Raw genomic sequence first — 21,894 nt, forward strand, 5'->3', positions numbered from 1 at the left:
ATTTTATTCCCCTTGCTGCTGGCCCTTTGTCAAAAAGTGTACCAGTAATTACTCTTCTGTCAGTTTGCTTGCAGTTAACTGGGAATACATATTTGTCTCATACCACTGGTGGTGCCAGTTACTAAGTGCCTTGAAAAAAGAAAATAAACAATGCCAGAATCTGTAATCCCATCTTCCATTGCTTCCCCCACTTTCCTTACCTGGATCAGAAGCATCTGCCTCAAGTAGACAGATTTTGATTAAGTTTTGTTTTTTCATGGGGAAAAAACCCCAAGGAATTAGAAAAATAGATGTGATGAATATTTAGATACACCTTTTTTTACTTTTGTGTGTGTGTGTGATGGGGGCAGGGTGTTCTTTACCAGATGATCAGAAAGCAGAGGTTTACTTTTGTGTTTATATTTATATAGACAATTTTAAATAAAAGCCACCATTTGACATGCATATCATTCTGGTTTTATTTATTGTCTGGCTAACTTACAAAGACAGAGCTCTCTAGGGTAGACACTACCCCACCATTTAAACTATCCCACATGGCAGAAGATACCAAAATGTGCATGTTTACATAGTGCACTGGTATGAAAAACCTGTCTTCCTTCCTTTACTAACTAAAACCAGGGAAAACTTAATTTCAAAAAAATTGGAATGCTTTAAGCAATTATTTCATTCTTGTTATTAACATAAAAAATTGATAGTACAAGTTAAAATAGGAATGCCTAAAAGTTTTTACAAATATGCAAATCATCTGCTACTTACACATAAAAAAAGATTTATTTCTTTCAAATCACAAGTAAGGCACCATTTGATTAAACTTTTTTCAGCGTTTGCTAAATAAAATGCACAGTGAAATAAATATAAAACACTGAATTTTAATACTGTAATACATTTCAATATAAAATGATATGTGAATGTTAAAACACTGTATTGCATGTTGAATACATTTATCTGAAATTTTATGGGAAAAACACTTGAGAGCTCAAAATTTTAGGGAAGAAAAAATACTCATTTCTGTGATTTGCCTTAGCTGACAATCTTAGAATAGAACTTACTTAAAGTTTTGGATACAATTAGTTACTAGCCTTCACAGTGTATGATTTATTAATGAAATATTCATTTAAGCATCTTTTGAATAAATTCTAAAACATCCCTCTTCTGAATAAGTAGCAATTGGGAGGTATGACCATACTTCAAACTTTACAATGGTACCTACAAAATTGTAGGGACACATAGCGGAATTGATCCTTTCACACCACCCCTTAAAATTTCAGACCCACTTGTTTTGGGTTCGATTTTGCTATATAGCAGAAAGATTAAATGCCATCTTTTCTGCAGTGGGTCAAATGGCTTTTCCATGGGGATGTTTCTGAACAAACTCTATCTGATCAAAGAATCCAAAATACTGATACCAAAATATTAGGGCTTAATATTTTTTTGGGAAATAGTTTGTCAAACTGTTACACCTCATATTTCTTTTTTTCCTGTTTCAGTAGAGTCACTTTCCCAAGTGATGGTATTAAAGATAGATGAATGGTAGAGGAGAGAAGGATTCTTTCTCTCCAAGTTCTCTAAAATATTTCTAAGTCCAGGACTTTGGCAAGGAAAGATAGAAAAATACAATCTATTGAAAACAGTCACTTTATAATTTATTAGCCATTCCATTCATTTGAACTCCAAGTTCTTTTTGCTTTTACAGAAATAAAACAATGACTTATTCTATAAATAGGAATGTTCTGCTCCAATTTTTCTTTGGATTTATTTCTGGTTAGTATCTCCCAGTAATATATGAACAATCTGCTGAACCCATGATACAAACTTTAGATTTACATATGTGGTTGGTGCTTTTAAGGCGGGGAAGGGGGGTGCTGGGGGGAAAGGCCTCATGGTAGTTTTAAACATCATCTGTTGTATAAAACATCTAAAGGGAATATTTTTTTCCCAACTCTACAGCTAGATTTAAAAGTCCCAATAAAGTTTTGTAAACAAAATCGTATTTCAAAAGGCAAGGCTGCTCTTCTCTCTGGTCCGTTAGCAGAGCTTTGTTTGCATAGATCCACGGCAAAGACATTCTACAAAGACATTTCAGATTTGCTGCCTTTCCCAGACATTGGTTCCCCACAACACTGGGAATGGATGAGCTCCCATCCCTGCCCTGAAGAGCCATCCAGGCGGGAGCAGAAAGCAGCTGCTTTAAACGTGCACCTCGGAGACCGGCTGACAAGGACAGAGCCAGAGGGTGCCTGGCTCAGGCTCGGAGCCATTCAGGTCTTGGGTGGAATAAAAAAAAACTAGCTGATCTGTTTCCATCCTGGGTCCTGCAGAACAACACTTGGAGAGAGGAGATGGAGGGAAGGGAAAAGGGAGTAAAATCATAGATCAAGCTGTCTGCCGGTTAAGGTGCTGCATACTACCTACTCTTATTTTCTTGAATTGCTGAAGCTCGTCTTGCCTTTCCCGTTCTTTTCAAACAGCACGGACACTAGCCTCTGTCTCAGACCTGTACTGTCCAATAGAGTAGCCCTGGCCACATGTGGCTACTGAGCATTTGCAATGTGACTGAGTCCTCTGAGTGTTCATTACACACTGGGTTCTGAGGACTTCAAATCCTCCAAAAAATAAAAGGGGGAAAAACAACCCCTCATGAATAATTGCTATAGTGATTACAGGTTGAAACAGTACTCTTTCAGACAACATCTACTACATATTAATTTCACCTATTTCTTTTCCCTTTTTAATGTGGCTGCTAGGATTTTTAAACTGTCAATATGGCTCACAATTTTTTTTTAGACAGCTCTGTCCTAAAGCCGGTCTCAAACTGTCTTTGTTTGTTAGCGGGGCGTCCTGCAATTGTGAATGTTTCCTGTGAGCCCTGGCTCAGCACCCTGCTTAGGTGGTCTCTGGTTCATGGAAACAGATGGAAAGCCAAGCATATACATAAAAAAAAAGAAAGAAAGAAAGGAAAAAAAGACATGGGGAAAAAACAGTCATCGGGAACTTTAATCATTATAGTCTGCAGGAAATAAGCAGTGGACACGTGAATTTGGCGGGTGGGAAGCTGAGACATCTCAGCTCACAAAAGCCTATCCACCCCAAGCAGCAGCCAACAGCCTGGGCTGCAGCTGAGCAAGCAATAGCTTTGTAGATATACACAACATAAAAGCGAGGTGCACTTCTTAACTGGATTCCATAGCGCACATGCGTGCTGCCACATCACCCTCCCTTCTTCCTGGCAGCCAGTCTGCTGGGGACAAGTGAAGACAAGGTATGCAACTCCTAGAGGACAACAACAGAAGTTGCCTCCGGGTTCCTGTGGCGAAGAACCGGCAAAGATCACCTGGGGATGGGAGGAAGAGGCGGGGCACCCCTTTCTCTTCGGTTGGATCCACCTTGGGAAAAATAGGCAAATATAAATTTTGGTTAGAAAATGATGTTCTCACAATAGAAACTCAAGGATGGTTGCCAAGGTACTCACAACTGTCCCCCACCCCCACCCCCACCCCCCTCTTGGGCCAACATGATAAATGGCATGTGTAAATGGCAAGAGGACAGATATAAAGGGAAGAGGCAGGGCACGCTGGAACAAACAAGGGGAAAGGAGGTGGGCCCATCGCTGCATCCCCTCCTACCGCAGCACCTACACAAAATGAAGTTTAAACAATCGCATATGTTTGTTCCAGTTTTAGAAAATATCACTGAACAAACACAAAGAATTTAGCCTTGCCTGCACCACTCCGAGGTATGAACCAGTAAGTTTTTGTGTGTGTATACTTCTGGTGTGCTCAGGGCTTACTCCTGGCTCTTTGTGCAGAGATTCTCTTGGCAGTGCTCAGGGATTGCTCCTAGTGGGTCTCAGGGACATTCAACAGTACTATCTCTCTAGCCCTGATTTCTACGTTATTAATAGTCCCCTTTTTATCATCTCCAAAGAGGATCATAGAGTGTGAATGTTTTTTTCAAAGGCATTCTTCTTCTAAATTCCCCTTGCCAGGGACCTCTATGGAGTGTTTAGGATCATTTTGGACAGGCATTAGTTTGTTTGCACATCTTTCAAAGTCATTCTTTTTCTTTTTAAAAATTATTATTTTTCCTCACAGTGGCTCACCATGAGGTCGTCAGGGTTGTGTAACTGCAAGCAAGGTGCTAGGGATTAAGCTCAGGACCTTCCACTTGCCCCGGGCACTCTCTAAGTCATCAGGTCATCTTCCAAGCCCTGTCTTGCCAGCAATCTTTTAAGAGCTGTGAGGATCCCTTCTGCACTTGTGGGTAGCACAACAGTTTGATTTGCACTTGCTGTGCATTTGTGGTCAAGAATTTTAAAGCACCAAGCCACCTTCCAGGCTCTTTTCATTAGGAATCAGTTGCAATCTTTTGTTGCAAGTATTTTCTTTATAGACAGGTTCAACTAGAAAACAATAGTCTAATGGAAACAATACTTCAATACTTTCATATGAGTGAGTGGAAGAAAGAGAAGTATTCAAAACTTGACAGATAACATATGCCAGATATAACTGAGAAATATCTGCCTCGGTGTTACCATGTATAGGCAGTAATTAGATTTTTACATATCTCAATTGCTTCTTATATTCAGGGAATATGGAAGTTAGAGATTAGCATATATGGTGAGAGCTGATTTTTCATCACTGTGGGTATATTGAAACTTTGCTAGAATTTAGGGGATTCTAGGAGGAGTTCTCATCTGTACTCCAGAGTCAGGTAGATTCGTATAGAACCCTCAGTTGGATCACCCAGGCCATTCAAATATGACCACCAAGAGCCCCTGCAGAAATACTCACTCCGGCTTTCAGTTCTTGCCAATTTACTGGGATAACTCTTGGTCGTTGGCACATATGGCTCTGGAGGTGGCAAATCAGAAATCGGGTGGAAGTAGAATCTGCTTTCCCACTCATCTGAGGGACAGAAACAAACAGGATCTTCAGGGACAATAAATTCGAGGCACAAAAGGGACAGAATGGAACAGAGAAGACAGCAGAGATCATATCTAGTCTTATAGCTATAACCTTAGAGCAAAGCTGGCCGTGCCATCAAGGCTCCAATTACTCATGGATGAAACACACAGTCTGCATGGCAAACCTGAGACAGACCCCAGGATTCTCCCTCAAGTGATCAGGATACAGCTAGTCCTGCTTCAAATTGTAGGCTAAGGTTTGAGACATTTTCTCCACACAGTGGACCAAAAATAATGGGGACCCCCAATGGCAAGAGAGAGGATAGTTACTTTCTAGCTATTAGGCCTCAGCCAAAGCAAATCTTATTAATTTATTTTTTGTTTTGGGGCCATATCCAGCGGTGCTCAGGAGTTACTCCTGGCTCTACACTCAGGAATTACTCCTAGCAGTGCTCAGGGGACCATAAGCGATGCTGGGAATTGAACCTGGTTTGGTCGTGTGCCCCACCTGCTGTACTCCAGCCCCAAACAAGATGGGCTGCTAAAATGAGGGGTGTTTTTATGTTTGCTTTGGGGTCACACCCAGCAGAGTTCAGGACTTACTCTTGGCTGAGTGGGGGGGTGGGTTATATGGGGCTTCAGAGATCAACCTGGGTCAGCCCTGTACTATTGTTCTAGCCCTTTATTTGTTTTTGTGTTTGTTTGTTTGGGGACCACATCTAGCTGTGTTCAGGACTTACTCCTGGTTCTGTGCTCAGGGATAACTTCTGGAGGGCTCAGGGAACCATATAGGATTCTGGGAATTGAAATTGAGTTGGCTATGTGCAACACAAGCATCTTACCCACTGTACTATTTCTTCAGCTCAGCAATTTTTATTTATTTATTTTTTGTTTTGGGGCCATACCAGTGGTACTAAGGACTTACTCTTGATTCTGCATTCATGAATCACTCCTGGATGACTTGGGGGATCATACGAGGTACAGGAGATAGAGCCTGGGTTACTTAAGTACAGGGCAAGTGCCCTATTAGCTGTACTATTGCTATGACGCGCCCCCCACCAATTTTTAATTTTATTTTACTTCTTTAATTGAATCACTTGAGATAGACCCTTACAAAGCTGTTCATGATTAGGTTTCAGTTATAGAGTGTTCCAACACTCATCCCTCCACCAGTGTACATTTCCCTGTGCCAGTGTTCACAGATTCCTTCCCATCACCCCTCTTCCTCTTCCCCAGCCTGCCTCTATGGCCAATGCTCCAAGAAAACTTTTTAGAACAGTGGATTAAGGGCAGCCAGTGACAAACATGACTCCTCAAAGAATTCTGCAATGACTGGCCAATTCATCAAATGAGACTCCAACAGCAAACAGTCCAGTTTCACAGCTTCATGACTAAAATCTCAAGAGATTCCAAGCCAACGAAAGTCATAGGTAGACCAGTCTTCAGGAAGCCTTCTCAGGATAGGGGTGGACTGAGAATTATCCCAGTTCCACAGGCCCTAGGGTGCTAGGAGCATGTGGCCACATATGCGGCTGTGAAACACCTCCAAATTCCACAAAACTAACAGCCTAATAGGAGCACAGCAAATCAGATGGGAAAGTAGCATAGAAGCTCACTAAGCTCAGTAAACAAAAACAATTACACAGAAGGCTCAACTAGCAACAACAGCTCAATAAATCCTCAGACAATGACTTTAATAACAACATTGTGAGATATAATAATTTTCACAATTTTTATTTTACTGAACTATCTTGTTAATTCCACTTACTTTTCTGTTGTAATAAGCAATTTTAAAATAAATTACTTTATGTCTGCCAAGGGGGCAAGCTTGTGGGGTAGGTGAGAAACTGAGGATAATGGTGGAGGGGACAATGATGGTGAAACTGGTGTTGGAACACTGAATGCCCCAAACAACTGTTTTATGAACAATTTTGTAAAAACCATGATATTTAAATAAAGCTAGAAGGAAAAAAAGGAGACTCAAACAATGGAACTCAGAAGAAAATGAGGCCTATATTTACTTTGCTATTTTCTGGGGAATGGAAGTAGTGGGAACTGTCACTTCAGGCTGAAATTGAGGTGGGCACTGTCATAGTTATATGGAACATGCAGTTCTGTGAGGTAATAATGAAGGTTTAACAAATGAGAAATGTAAATGAAATCACACCACACACACACACACACACACACACACACACACACACACACGCACATCCTCTCTCTGGCTGCTCTCTGGCCTGCCAATGTTTCCAAGAAGCTGGGACCATTTCTTACCTTCACATGAAGAGTCTTGAAAGCCATTTCGAATTGATGTTGATGGTGGAGGTGGTGGAGGTACCCCAGTGCCAGGCCTGTCAGGAGGCAGAGGTGGCCTGGGTCCACTCCGGGGACCATCTACTACACTCCTAGATGGCAACTGCGGGGTGGCAGGCAGGGCCCGGGAGGCACTGCCATTTCTGTTTATTGGAGGTGGCGGAGGGAGAGGACCTGGAGTAAAAGGAAAGACAATACTCAGTTCCATGCCTTGAACCCCGCCTGCCTGTCACAGAAAACATGGAGACATGGCGGAGACTTTCTGGGAGATCACACTGAGCAATGAGCAAGTGCATATCAGCCCAGAGAAGCAGATGTGAACTTGAACACCTGTGAAATGAGCACATAGAGGAGCACACCTGTGAAACAGCTCAATGGCTGTTTGGTCTCTGAATTAGGACTGAGGCTGGAGAAGATAGACTGAGGATCTGCTCATGCTAACCACGATATGCTGGAGCGATAGCACAGCGGTAGGGCGTTCGCCTTACAAGCGGCCAACATGGCCAACCCGAGTTCGATTCCTCCGCCCCTCTCGGAGAGCCTGGCAAGCTACCGAGAGTATTCGATATGCCAGACACAGTAACAACAAAGTCTCCAATGGAGACGTTACTGGGCCCGCTCGAGCAAATCGACGATCAACGGGAGGGCCTTTTTATGGTTCTGAAATATGAGATTATTGAACTATGATTGTGACATGATCTGTTAAATCAATGCTGTTTTTCAAAGAAATTTTCTTTTTTTAAAAAATAGATTGTCAAAAAATTATTCTGAGTCTCTGGAAGCACTAGTTTCTTTAAAAGTGCGGTCTTCTTGCGAGTTCCACAATGATGCTTTTGTGAAACTCATGTTTCCAGGCAGAAGTGGCATCCAGAAAGCCAATGTGAGACTAGTAGAAGTTTCCTCCTAGTTCTTCCTCTTTGGGGAGGCGGGCTGAGAAGGGCTGACAGTTTCTCACTGTGTCTGCTTGCAGCGGCCTGTGGGCTTGATTTCCTGTCTACAAAATGAGTCAGGGCCCCCTTCCCACAGAAAGAATGAGTCAAAAGGAAAAGAAATGTCCTACAGAAAGACTTGAAACCACTTTTTAAAAATCTGTGGTATTAGAACCAGAGAGTTTTCAGGTCCTGGGATATAATCCAAAATAAATTTATTTTTCAAAGAATACACAATAAAACTATCTTTGATTTTCAGGTTTCCATTAACTTTTATATTCACTCTGGACCATACGTATTTTTTTTTAAAGTTTAGCAGCATCTTGTTTGTCCCCAGGTAGAGGTGATTTGGGCCATGAGTAAATTTAACAAAGGAAAAAAAGGGAAGGGGACATGACATCCCTCCTGTAAATAAAAATAATCTTAGTAGCTCTTCCTGCTCTTAAGCAATGAGCTCTATTTGCATGCTGACTTTATTTTATTATAGGGATCACACTCAGCAGTTCTGGAGCGAAGGGTGATGAGGAGCTATTCCTAGCTTGGGGCTCAAGGATCGCTCCTGGTAGTACTTGCAGGAGAATATGTGGTGTCAGAAATTTAAGGGATAGAGGGATGCAAAACATAGGCCTTAACCCTGTCTATCTTTCTGGCTGGTCCAGAAAGACCAGCATTTTAAGTGAGTACAAGCAGCATACTGCAGTGATCCCTGCCTGGAACAAAGGGCTAAGATTCCAAAGGAGGAGAGGTGCTGAGTTCTGGCTGGTTTCCCTGGAGTTGCCGGCTGTCTGTTCCTTACTGTAAGGTTTATTCAGTAGCCCTCTGAGTGTCATTACTGGAGTCCCAGTCGACAGAAGTAGACTGACTGCAGGGACATCGACCTCATACACTATGGATTTCACCTCCTTGGTAACACCACCCCACAACTGTGACTAAAGGGAAATAAGACTTCTAAAAAGAGACTGGGAAACATAATTTAGCTGATTCTTTTTCCTCTAACTCACCAGCCTTCTCCAAATGTAGTCAAGCCTAATAGAAAGAGAAGAGGTTTCTATTTTGGGTGGCACAAAAATAAAAATGGTCATTTGCTGATTGTTATTACATACCGGGAAAGAAGAAAAACCTCCATATACACTTGCCTTGCTACATCTTTGCGATAACATTGAAAGGGGGAAGGACAGAAGCAATAGTCAAGAGATGTTGGTGGGTATGAGACCCAAGTCAGGGGGTTAAGGAGCATCAGAGCCAGGAACTGATCCATAACAATGAAGTCAAGTCATGTCTCAAAACACTGATGCACCTGATTACCTCTGTTCCCTGTCCTGTGGGAGTGAGAATTGGTGGAAATTTCCTAGAAGTTGATTTGTGGTATATATGAGACTCATAGCTTATAACTGTAAACCTATTAGTTGAGAAATTACTATTTCAGGGATTCATCCAAAGGAAACACAAAGAGATGTGTATAAATATTGAGCTACAAAAATATATACCTTGCACATCAGCAACAGTAAAAATCTGAGATGGCTCTTATGAGCAAGTGAGGGAATACATAAATCAAGAGATCTTGGTAGGACAGAATATTATTTGGTCATTGAAACTCAGCTTCTAGGGGCCAAGAGATAGTACAGAAGTTAGGTCACATGCTAGGTATTTGGGTTCACTACCCTGCACCAGGCAGTCCAGAGTACCACCAAGAGCCCCAAACACTGTCTGGAGGCAAAGAGATAGCCCTAGAACTGCATTGCATCCACTGGCCCTTGTATTGAATGGATGACTCAGCCAGCTGAGAATTGCTGGTGGTACTCTGAGACCGCAAGAGTACCTCTTAGGAGGCCCCCAAGCAAAAAAAAAAAAAAAGTCAGCTTCTAAAAGAATAATCACATCAAAAACTGTTAAGGAGATAACATTACAAGAACCACAAATTACCATAGAAAATATGTAGTAATGTTGCTTTTGTACATTATATGTGTGTGTATACATGTATATTTCAAAAGACTGAAAAATGTTATCAATGATCTTTCCTGGGTATTTATACTTTTCTAGGGCATACTTTTCTATAATAAATAAGCATGGCATAAAGCATCAATTAAACAATAAATGTGAAATTTAATGTCCCTGCCTACATGATTTGGGGGAAAGTTGAATTTGCTGATTCATTCATTTGGTAGAAACATGCAAACAGTTCTTCAACCACTTTGGAGGGTGGAGGCAGACTGAGAAAACCCATCAAGTTTGAAAAAAAATTGCATTTTATTCATCCAATGACCTGTTCTCATTTCTTTATTAAAAAATTCCTATAAAATGCCACTATGTCCAGGAATAGAACTGACTCAACTAATAGCTTTCCTGTTTGTGCCAACTGTCCATGGAAGAGTGCTTTGGGGTGGTTCTCTACATTACTTTACATTATAACCACTGGGGAGCTTCTGAATATCCTTGCACCCCATCGGCAGTGCAAGCCAAGGGCAGCATAAGTGTTGGGGGAGGAACCAACATGTTTTGAAAATCACTCCTGATTTTCAAAAGTCTCCCAGTGAGAAGAATGGGGTGGAGCAGAAGGGACTTCTGTACAGTAATTGGGCAGATTTAGTACAGTCACAATGTCGGACTAAAGCATAAACATCAACACTACTGTAACAAACAGAAACAACCACCCAGATGATTCCAGTATGTGATCAGGTTTGAGAACTTTGATTTAAAAGCAATGGGTTTGCACAATGGGTTTGCTCCCCTGGGACCACATATGGTCTCAACATGGGAATGATCCCTGAGCACAGAACCAGGAGTAAGCCCTAAGCATCTCTGAGTGTGTCCTCCCAATCTAAAAAAATGAATAAATCCAAGCAGTGGTTTTCAACCTTTTTCACAATTGCTGTAGACTGGCAGTTGAAAACAACTGTCCCCCACCCTCCAAAATAGAAAACCACTGTCCAGAAAATACCCCCAACTTTCCAGGATCAGCAAGAAATTTCTGCTGCCTGGACAGCCCCCCAACCTCCAGCATGCCCATCCCCACCTCACCCCATCTGTGGTTGGGTAACTAAAAACCACTGGTTAAAAGAGTTCTGTTCATTCGATTCTTAGGGTCACAGGATGAGAGTCAATTCACTTGTCTTAAGACAATTGCCCAATTCCAGACATCTGGTCTGATAAGGTTAAAATCTAAAACACAGAGGCCTCTGCTGAATGTATGAATTGTCACTGTGAAACAGACAGTGCTCGTTATAGCAGTCCCATGATATTTTAGGTTGAGAGTTCTCACAGTCCAGATTCCCACCCGTGGATCCAGCTAGATGGTCAGAGGGGAAGGCGTCCTGCTCTGGGTCAGCAGGTTCTTCCATCCACAGAACAGCAGGAAGGTTTTGAATCTTTTGGGTGGTAGCTTCCAAGCAGTGCCTGAGATCCTGGGGTAACTAAGCAACATTTGGCAACCAAAAGTTTAATGCACGGTTGACAATGTGGTGTTGCCTGGGTGCAGCACTGGGGACCACTCAGGCTACACCTACTGGTACATGGGGGTAGGGACGGGACAGGCTCCCAGAGATTGAACTCATGCTTGAATGGCATTCTTGAATTGAGTTCCAGCAATTGACGCTATCTCTCCTTTGAGTATCTTAAGGAGAGAAGACTCTATCTTTATCTGATTCTCTAAGGGGTCTCTGCACCAGAGAAGGCAAGAATCAGCCAAATGGATTCTTAACAATTATCTTTCATGAACATGAAAGAAAGAAAGAAAGAAAGAAAGAAAGAAAGAAAGAAAACACCTTAAGGCTATATGGAAGAAACAAAGTACAGAGGGGCTCATTAGCTCCTGAATCGGTGCCCTCATTTAGGGACAATGAGCCCTTCAAAGATGGGAATTTAGGGCGGAGTCACCTTAGAAATGGAAGATAACCCTGGTAGAGTGACTGGTGCTGCAACACGCTATGTCTAAAACTCAACTATTAATATCTTTGTATATCACGGTGCTTTAATAAAATAAAACATTTTAAAATAGGCAGAGAAAAAAAGAGAAGGAAATGGAAGATGACAGAAAGTCTTAGTAAGTTGCCTGCCCTCATCTCACTTGATTGGTTCCTGTCTTCCTCCGTTCTGAAACAGACAGCGGTCTCCGCCACCCCCACCCGCCCGACCCGCCTCTCCTATTCTTGGGAGGTTTCCAGGAGGCCAAGAGGTGCCATCTGGTGTTAAGTACCCTCCCCTCCTAACCCCCAAAAGTATCAAAAGTTTTCTTCGGGTTTTGATTGGAGGGTGCACGCTCCCAGCTCTGCGCTCAGGGATCCATTCCCCGCGGGGCTCCAGGACCATCCGAATGGGGTACCAGGAACAGACCCGGGTCAGCTCGGTGCAAGGGGAAGACCGAGCCCACCAGACTCGGGCCCGCTTCCTCCCCTCCCAGCACCCCCCAATTTTCTTAAGTTCGGAGCAACACACGCAGTAAGATGCTCAGGGCGGTCCGGGTTTGTGGGGGGAGACCACTCACCCAGCATCTGCACATACCTGACCTGCCGGGGGGGTCCCGCACCGGCGGCGGGGGCCTTTCGGTGGGCGGGGGCGGCAGCGGGCCCGAGCGTCCCGCAGAGGGGCCGGGGGCCGGGGCCGAGGTGAGCGACAGGTTCCGCTGCGGGAGCCGCGGGATCTCGTCGGCGCCGCCCGGGCCGGGGGGCAGGGGCGGGGGTCCCGGTCGGCTGGGCGGCGGCGGCGGGGGGGCCTGCGCGGCGGGGCCGGGGACGGGCCGGGGGGTGCTGGGCACCGGGGGTTTGCTGTTCTGCGGCGGCGGCGGCGGCACCGCCTCGCGGTGCAGGGCCGGCCTGTTGCCCACCGGGGGCGGCGGCGGCGGGGGCTTGTCGTCCAGGGCCCGGCCCGGGGTCGGGGGCAGGGGCGGCCTGTTGGAGAAAGGGGAGGGGGCGCCCGACGGCGACTGCCGCACCGAGGCTCCCCCGAAAGCGGCGCCTCGGTGGCCGGGGAAAGGCGGCGGCGTTGGCCCAGGGCCGGGCTGCCGGGGAGCCCCGGGCACGGGCGGGGACCCCCGGTTGTGTAGGCTGGACTGGATGGGGCGTGGCGTGCTGGGGACTGGAGGGGGCGCGCTGTCGGGCTTGGAGCCCAAATCGGGCCGAGGGGGTGGCATCCGGCTCCTCTGCAGCTCGGGCGGGCCGCTGCGGTGACCCCCGGGGGCCCCGGGCACCGGGAACCTCCCGGGGCCACTGGGCGGGGAGAATGGTTTGGCCGACGTGGCTCTTCCTCCGGGCGGCAGCACGGGCGGCCGGGTTCCCCCAGCATCTGGAGGACAGAGAGGGACATTCAAGTTAGGAGATGCGGAGCAAGGAGGCCGTTCCCGCCCCGGGCCGCTGTCCTGGCCGCGCCCAACACTGGCCACCGGAATTTCTATCCAGGACGCCGCCGGGGTGCTCCGTCTCGGATCCCAGCCCCTGATCCCTGTTCTCTGATCGCTGCCTGGATCCCAGCTTGCTGATCACCTCCATGCCCCACGCCCTAATGGCTAGCACAGGATTTTGGAGCTGTCACTGAATGTTCTGTAGGGGTAGGGACTAGGGAGAAGTTGGCTAGAGTTTTGAGGAGGGGTTTCCTCATTATTGATGCGGACGAGAGCAGAGTGAGGACAGGACTTAAGGGTTTCTACTGGCTCCTTGCTCCTATTCTCGACCCTCTCTTTCCTCCCTTTTCTTGCCCTAATTCTTGTGCCCCTATTCTTGACCTCTGGAATTTGAAAAAATAATTTAGCCATTTTAGGAGGAAAAAAAAATTAGTATTCCCACACAAATCTCCGTATTTGTGAAGGGGCCTTGGAGGGCCCTTTGAAGAGATGCTCCCCAGGGAAGGTGAGAAACTGATGGAAGAGCTGTGATAAGAAAGAGCTAACAAAGGAGAAAACAATGGTCCCAGTTCAATGGAAAGAGCCAATGCCTATGGATGGTCTTAACTAAGGAAGAACAAGGCAGTTTCCCAACTTTCTTCTTTCCTGGGTCAGTTTAGATAGTGTAAGGACAGAACCTAACTAAAGAGCTTACATGAAACTGCTCTGGTTCGAGAAAGACAATCATGGAAAGGGGGACAGAAAAACTCAAATCAAACTCTAGCAACTCAAGGTAATTCTCAAGACTGCAATGGCAGTCCAGAGGGTAAGGCATTTGTCTTGCACCCAGCCTACCGAGACTCAATCCCTGACACTTCATATGGTCCCCCGAGTGCCACCAGGAATGATTCCTGTGTGCAGAGCTAGGAGTAAGACCAGAGCACCGCCAGGTATGGTCCAATCCCCTCTTCCCAAAGAAAAAGAACTACCTTAAAAGATAAAATCAAAATAAGGATTAGCTTAACAATGTCTACCATTTCTGGCATGAGCTCATTAAGATACTGGATATTTATTTCCATTTTTTAAGGGGGGGCTATTGGGGAGGAGAGAGGGCCTCTCAAGCAATGCCCAGGATATTTGTGGGTCACTTCCAAAAATATTCAGCCAACTGGACTGTTCAATGCCAGGCTTGATAAGGGGGCACAAAAACTTGGGCCCAATGTTACTGGGGACCACTAGGTCTACCCAGGTAATGCTCAGAAGGCCTTATGTTGCTGGAGATCAAACTTGGGTCTCGGTCTCATATACATGCCAGTCACGTGCTCTAGACTTTTTAGTTACCTCCTTGATCAGTACCCCAGTTTTTCTCAGCTTTTTTCCCCAATCATGTCTCCCTTCCTATGTTTACTTCACCCCACTATGTTTGCCTTCACCCCACTTGCCACCTTACTGGTGGGCCCCCTATTCTTTTTCTATAGCCCCTATTTGTGTAATTTTTCACCTGTAGCCCCCTTGGAATATCCTGGTGACAGATATCCACAGGGGTGTGCATATAGCCCTACTGTACCTGAGAGTTTTAAACATTTGCTCTGTGCCAGCAGCGATGTTAGATACTAGACACAGAGCAGCAAACAGGTACTGTTCTCTCATAGTTTACTCTGTGAGAAGATGAACTATCAACACATCAGTTTTAAGTATTGCCAGTCTGGGGAGAGCAGTATAAAGAAACAGTAGTGCACTGTTGGGCTGAAAAGGCTTGGAGTGGTGAGGCTGGATCGGGGTTGGGCCATTCTCCTGATGCGGTCACTCTGGAAGGGTGAGAGTCCTATAGGAAGGTGAAGATGGAGTTCAGAAAATGGGTCACTAGGCCCTGCTGGGGGAATGAACTTCTAATGAGAACTGAGGCCCGAGTGTCTAGGGCTCAGTGAGCGTGGGGTGGGGGTGGGGGGACAGCAGCAAAGGGAATCAGATGACCCACAGGGTAGGGTTTATAGAGCTTAGAGAGAGAAGAAGATGGGGTTCAATTATATCTGAGGTGCACCGAGACGCTGAGCAGATTGACTCAGTGAAGAGACATGAATGAACTAGAGATAATTTTGACTTCAGTATTGGGGGAAAGTGTATTTCCTAGACCTGTGGTACATTTCTATCTTATCAACTTAAATTTTTATCTACCAAGTTGTTATTAAAGGCAAGGTTATGATCCACAGAACCATTAAGTGAATGGTATCCATCATGTGGATAGTACTAACAGGGCGCGTTTAAACCTGGAACATTGTTTTGTACATAAACTTCAATTCCATTCTTATCTTCTTATTTTACTTCCAGTACTGTTTGGCTAAATTTCCTTACCTCTTGCTAAAATATTGAATGTATGCATTTGTGTGCTACTCAAATCTATTTGGCTATCTTAAAGCAATCAACTGAAAGGTAGCCTTGTGGATAAACTTTTTCATGATAATTAAGTCTCTAGATTTTTAGTGCTAACCCTAGAATGTTAACACAGTCACTAACTGATGATTTGGTGACTTTGTCTTCTTAGGAATGTTTCACTTTTCTAGTGGCCAAGTTAAAAGATTCTACAACTAGAAACAATATTCTACTGATACAAAACAAAATTAAAAAAAACCTGAAAACATTTTAGGTGAAATTTCTCAAGCTTTTGTAAGCTTTCTTAAGCTCTGGTCAGAAGAGGCCCAGAGGACTGGAGAGACAGTATAGCAGGCAAGGCATTTGCCTTGCATGTTGCTGACCTGGGTTTCCCATTATCCCATTATACCCGAGCACCACCAGGAGTAATTTATGAGTGCCAAGTCAGGAGTAATCTCTGAGCATTGCCAAATGTGGCCCTAAAACTTTAGAAGAAGAAGATAATGAAGAGGGCCAGGGTGCCTGGTGAGGTCTTTGCTTTGATCATGGCCACACTTGAATTTTCTTTCCACCAGGATATTCAGAGACGGTAAGGGAGGATTCAGTGCCCGGTTCCCATCAGGGATAACTGAGCATCACTGACCTGAAATGCCGAATGTCTGCCTTTTCAAAGAAGAGTCAGATCAGACACACCTTTTCAGATGAGGGTCAGATCAGCCACTGAACAAGCTCCCTCAGTGTGTGTGGAGTGGGTCACCCAATGGGTGAGCCCTATCAGCTAGTCAGGCTGCCTTTGAAAGGAAGCTGCATTTGCCTGCTCACCAGGCAGCGCCTGGGGGTGACCTTTCCCATCTGCTCTTTCACTCCAGCTCACCCTTTAGCAAGGTATAAAAAATGACAAGTTCTCTATCCCAAGCACCCTGCACAAAGGTTGGGTGCACAATGGAACTGCTGGATCCTGATTTTGATACTATTAGAAGGAAAAATAAATAATAAAAGCCAGGGAGATAGTTCAACAGACTGGGCCTGCTCTGGATGCAGGAGACCTGGAGTTTAATCTCCTTCCCCTAGCACTGCCAGGAATAACTCTTGGGTCCAGTGTGACCAAGTCCTGAGCACTGCCAGACACAGCCCAGAGGCAAAGCAAAACAAAAAGATGCGACTTAATGGCTCTCTTACTAAGCTCTGTGAACATTTCAAGCAATCTCACTCCTTCTAAGGGGTGCAGAGTCCTCAAGGGGATGCCCAGCCTCCAAACCACCTGGACGTTGCCCTGTCTTCCCTTTTGAAGGAAGAAACTCTCCTTACCACTATCCCGGTTGGCTGTGGATCTCAGCTTTGGCATTCCAGCCTGGAACAGTCCTCCCAGACCGGGACCGGCCCCTCCAAAACCTCCGCCACCACCACCGCCACCACCACCGCCACCAAATCCGCCACCACCGGCACCGCCTCCTTTAGGCTCTGTAGAAGGAAGAAAACAATCTTTTCACATGGATGCAGATACCTTGCCAGTACTTCACAGGTCCCAGCTCCAGTGGACAGTCACAGTAAAAGTGGGAGCTGGTTTAAACAGACTTTGAGTAGCAACGAGGACTTCACTAAAATGCACGGTTATTAGGCTTGTCTCCCCTGCAGGGAGGCCAGAAAGAATGCTCTGTGAAAGGATGGGTATGGAATGTGAGGACGTGGCAAGCTTCTATATGAATTATCAGCTATTTCTTCTATATCTATCTATTATTTGGCAAATAAAATGATCCTCAAGGAAGAAAAATCCCAAGGGAAAGGAAAGATACAATGAAAGGTCAGAGAAAAGGAAATAGTAACAAATGAGGCATGGAATATGAAATGCTATCTTAGACACACTGTTCGGGTGAGCTTTCATTATATGTATATATACACATATTATATATACATTACATAATATATATTATATATTTCATATATATTACATATACATATAACATAAATAAATATAGGTCTTAAAATAAGATGAAAGCCCCTATGTAGTTTTTAGCAGTTTATACTTTATTTCCCATGTCATTAAACATTCTTTGAAAACACAAGTTTAAAGGACTGCACAGTGTGTATAATATGGTTATTTTGTAATAAATTTGCCCACAAACTTACCTCATGACCTTTAGACTGTTTTCGATTTCTTTGTTGTGTCGTGGTAGAGCGTTGGGGACCATGTGGGGCTGGAAACTGGGCCCTGTACATGCAAACCTGTATTCTACCACGGGAGTCACATCTCTGACCCTGGTTTCAATTTTTAACATCATAAAGTCTAACAGTAGCTTTAGCATTTAAAACATTCTTTGCAATCTGGCATCAAGATTTTGCTTTGCAATTATTTCCCAAAAGTTATGAAAGATTTTGTATTGAAATAATTATAAAAAGGAGAGAAGAAGAATGAATTCTAAGAATCTTAACTAGACTCTTGGGTTATTTCTTATATCTTGATCTATTTTATAACTCTGAAAGTTATAGAAAACTGACACTAATGCAATCATATTTGTCCTCAGAAATGCCTATTAGGTGTGTTCTGCATTAGACTGATTGATGTGTTATTTATGTATTTATTTATTTATTTTTGCTTTGGGGACCACACCTGGCACTGCTCAGAACTTACTCCTGGCTCTGTCCAGAACTTACTCCTGGCTCTGTGCTCAGGGATCACTCCTGAGAAGCAGGTGAACCAAACAGGGTGCTGGGGAATCAAATCTGGGTTGTCTGCATGCAAGGTAAGCACCTTACTTGCTGTATGATCTTTTCAGCCTCTAATTGAACTGTTTTAATAAACCTATTTGTAAATTTATTTTAGTATTTATATATGTGCTGTTTTAAATTCTCCTTCTTCTAGTGGCACACACCTGGCTCTATGCTCAGGGGTTCAGGTGATATTCAAGATTGAAGCTGCATTTTCTCAACTGGGTGTCCTGTATCTCGTATCTTCAGCCCTCTCCTTTGGGGCTGATACTTGTTCCCTAATTAATAAATGAAATAAATTCTTGACATATGTTCATTTTGTTCTTGACATACGTTCTTGACATATGAGCAGATGCCATTGGGCTACATTAGCACGCGACAGGGATGAATGGAGACGTTACTGGCGCCCACTTGAGCAAATCGATGAGTAACGGGATGTCAAGTGATCAAGTGATCAAGTGATGTTCATTTTATATCTGCATGAGAATGACTATTACCTTGGTTAAAATAACTATGCATATTACATTTATATTTATGTAGTCAAACACTCTTAAAAGCTCTACCCTCGAAAATCTATTAATCACTGGGCATTGGTTTGTCCTTTCATTGGTAAGGATAATATGAGTTTACAAATTTCCAGCTTAATCTGGAACACTGATCCTTTCATTTTACTCGGACCACATTCAGACTTTTCCCCATATCTTTCTTTGGTTTGTCCAGCTAAGTTTTGTAATTTTTGTGATAGGTGCTTCTTGTTCGGTTTACTTCAAAAACATTCTTTTATTTGTTAAAATTGTAAAAGGGATTTATTTTTGTTATAGTTACTGACCTCAGGATATTTCATTTGAGGGGTCCAGAAAGACAGCACAGTGGGTAAGGTGCTTGACTTGTATGGGTCCAAGGCAGATTTGATCCTCAGCACCCAGTATGGTCCCCTGAGCATTATCTGGAGTGATCCTTGAACATAGTGCCAAGAGAAAATTCTGAGCATTACAAGGTATGGCCCCAAAGTCAATTGTGTATATAATTTGATATCTAATATGCCACTTTGTTATATTTTATATGTTAAAATTTACAATAATCACTATATCTGAGCCAGAGCAATAGTACAGCAGAGAGACTCTTGCTTTGCATGTGGCCAACTGGGTGGGTTCAGTCCCCAGCACCTCATATGGTCTCTGAGCCGTGCCAAGACTGATTTCTTTGTGTAGAGCCAGGAGTAATCCCTCAGCACCACCAGGTGTGGCCCACCGAAAACCTTAAAGTAATATAGATAAACATTTTATCTTGGATTTTCTGGTAGGTATATGACTGCAAATAATAAAGGTTTTATTGTATGTATATGGTGGGGTGGGGGCAGACCCAGCCCCTGGCAGCTTAGTGCTCAAGGCTGTGGTTTTGGGGGCCACTTGGGATACACCAGAGGTGCCTGCTATGGCCATGTAGCACATGGTCTTATGCATGCAAGGCACACATTCTATCCCTTTGCATGATCATGCCGACACATTTCTGCACCCTCTTTTGCACCTATGCGTATTATTTCTGCTTTATAAAATAATTTCTTTCATGACTGAACTTCCATAACAATGTACATGATTAATACTGCTGAAAGCAAACATTGTGATTTTAGTAAGAAGGTTTCAAAGTTACATATTAACTGCTGCCTAGAAATCATTTTTTCCTCTTCTAAATATTCACTGTCAGCAAGGGAAAAAGTCATTTTTCCCTTCTAAATATTCTCTGTCAGTAAGGTTTCTGTGACATGGGATTTTTACCAAATGCCTCTTTCGGATCTATTGAGATGATTCTATGGTTTTTCTGTTTAATATGATGGATTCACAGTCTTCCAAAGTCTACGAGATAAGAGATTCATCTTAAAAATGGATAAACTTTGGCCTCAGTGAAAAATTCTATTAATATACTATTGAATAAGATATTTATTTTAGTCTCTTGTCTCTGATCATATACTGATTCATAATAGGGCTTTTGAACTTTGGAACTGCTGACATTTGGGGTCAGAGACTTTTTTGTTTTGGGTAGTTGTCTTGTTTCTGTAGGATGTTTGCAACATCCCTGGCTTCCGTCCACTTAATGTCAGGAGACACCTCTCCCTTTCCAAGCTCTGACAAACCACAAAAGCCATTGTCTGACATTGCCACACGGTGGCCAAAACATTAACATGCAGCTCTATGTGCCAATGTGCTACTTTTGTCAAGTTTTGGTATTAGGATCACACCTTTCTCATTACACCCATCATGAAGCTTTCCAGCTGGTCATGTGATGGGAAATGACTTTTACAGCATTTGAATGAGCTGTTCCTTAAACTTGGAAAGAATTTACTGATAAAATAAAAGACTTTGAAGCTATTTAAAGAGAAGTAATTTAATAAAGGTTTAAGGGGTTTGTTTTGGCTGAGCATTGAGGCATTATGAGTTAACTTTGGCACTTGGTGGCAGGGATAAGGGGGTGGTTGAGGCTGGGCCACACCTAGTGGTACTCAGGGCTTACTCCTAGCTCTGTGGTCAGGGATCACTCCTGGTGATGCTCGGGGGACCATATGTGGTACTAGAGATAGATGCAACTAGGGTCAGTTACATTCAAGGCAAATGCTTTAAATTTTGTACTATCTCTCTGGCCTGGTAGTAATTTTTAAAAATTAATTTCTTAAAAAATTCAAAATGTTTCTTATATAATTTTACCACAGAATCCTCAACTTTTCAAAATATGCCTTGAATTTTGTATCTTCTTTCTGGGCTTTAATTTTATTCCTTCGTGTTTTTCTTTTTACTGCATTAGATTTATCATAAGTCTGTGTTTGTTCAGTATCTTTTCTAGGTCTGGAGCTTTCTGGGCTACCTATGAGAACTCTTTGATAGAAAAAAATCTGATAACAAACAGACACGATTTACTTCACTTAAAAAAGAGAAATCAGAATAATAATTTCTTGAAGTGCACACAAAGTCACTTCAATATAAAACTTCAAACTTATTTTAATTACTATCAAAAACATCAATGATATCTCATCATTCACTAATTTCCTTTTGTGTTGGGGCCATATCCAGTGATCCTCAGTGAACCATATGTGATTCTGAGGATGGATTCCAGGTTGGCCATGTTCAAAGTGAGTGCCCTACCCACTCTGGTCCCATAATTCACTAATGACTGTCACAGTTCAGAGTGAGTATTACACTTGCACAGTATGCTTTTTTGGCAAGGTGCTGAATATCCAATGAATTGGATGTACAAACAGGCAACATCTATTAATGCTCTTCACCTGGAATGCTTGGACACCTTTCAGATAGAGAAGCTAAAATTGTTGAAAACTGCCAACAGTCGCCATGTCACCTCATTAGTGATTTAAT

At 43.5% G+C, this 21,894-nt stretch overlaps 1 protein-coding gene across 2 annotated transcripts in view; it reads right to left on the reverse strand.

The window, feature by feature from the left end:
- Positions 1-440: 440 nt before the first annotated feature.
- WIPF1 (WAS/WASL interacting protein family member 1) overlaps positions 441-21,894 on the reverse strand; it is a 127,550-nt gene continuing 106,096 nt past the window's right edge. For both annotated transcript variants that reach the window (XM_056110489.1, XM_056110490.1), the window contains exons 4-8: positions 17,135-17,287; positions 12,643-13,422; positions 7,178-7,390; positions 4,791-4,904; positions 441-3,383 (exon numbers count right to left, since the gene is read on the reverse strand). In XM_056110489.1, the coding sequence (XP_055966464.1) occupies positions 3,328-3,383; positions 4,791-4,904; positions 7,178-7,390; positions 12,643-13,422; positions 17,135-17,287 (1,316 nt within the window). In that variant the 3' untranslated portion in view covers positions 441-3,327. The remainder of the gene's footprint in view (positions 3,384-4,790; positions 4,905-7,177; positions 7,391-12,642; positions 13,423-17,134; positions 17,288-21,894) is intronic.

This window comes from Sorex fumeus, unplaced genomic scaffold (assembly GCF_029834395.1).
Source record: "Sorex fumeus unplaced genomic scaffold, SorFum_2.1 ptg000009l, whole genome shotgun sequence".
Classification (NCBI taxonomy): domain Eukaryota; kingdom Metazoa; phylum Chordata; class Mammalia; order Eulipotyphla; family Soricidae; genus Sorex; species Sorex fumeus.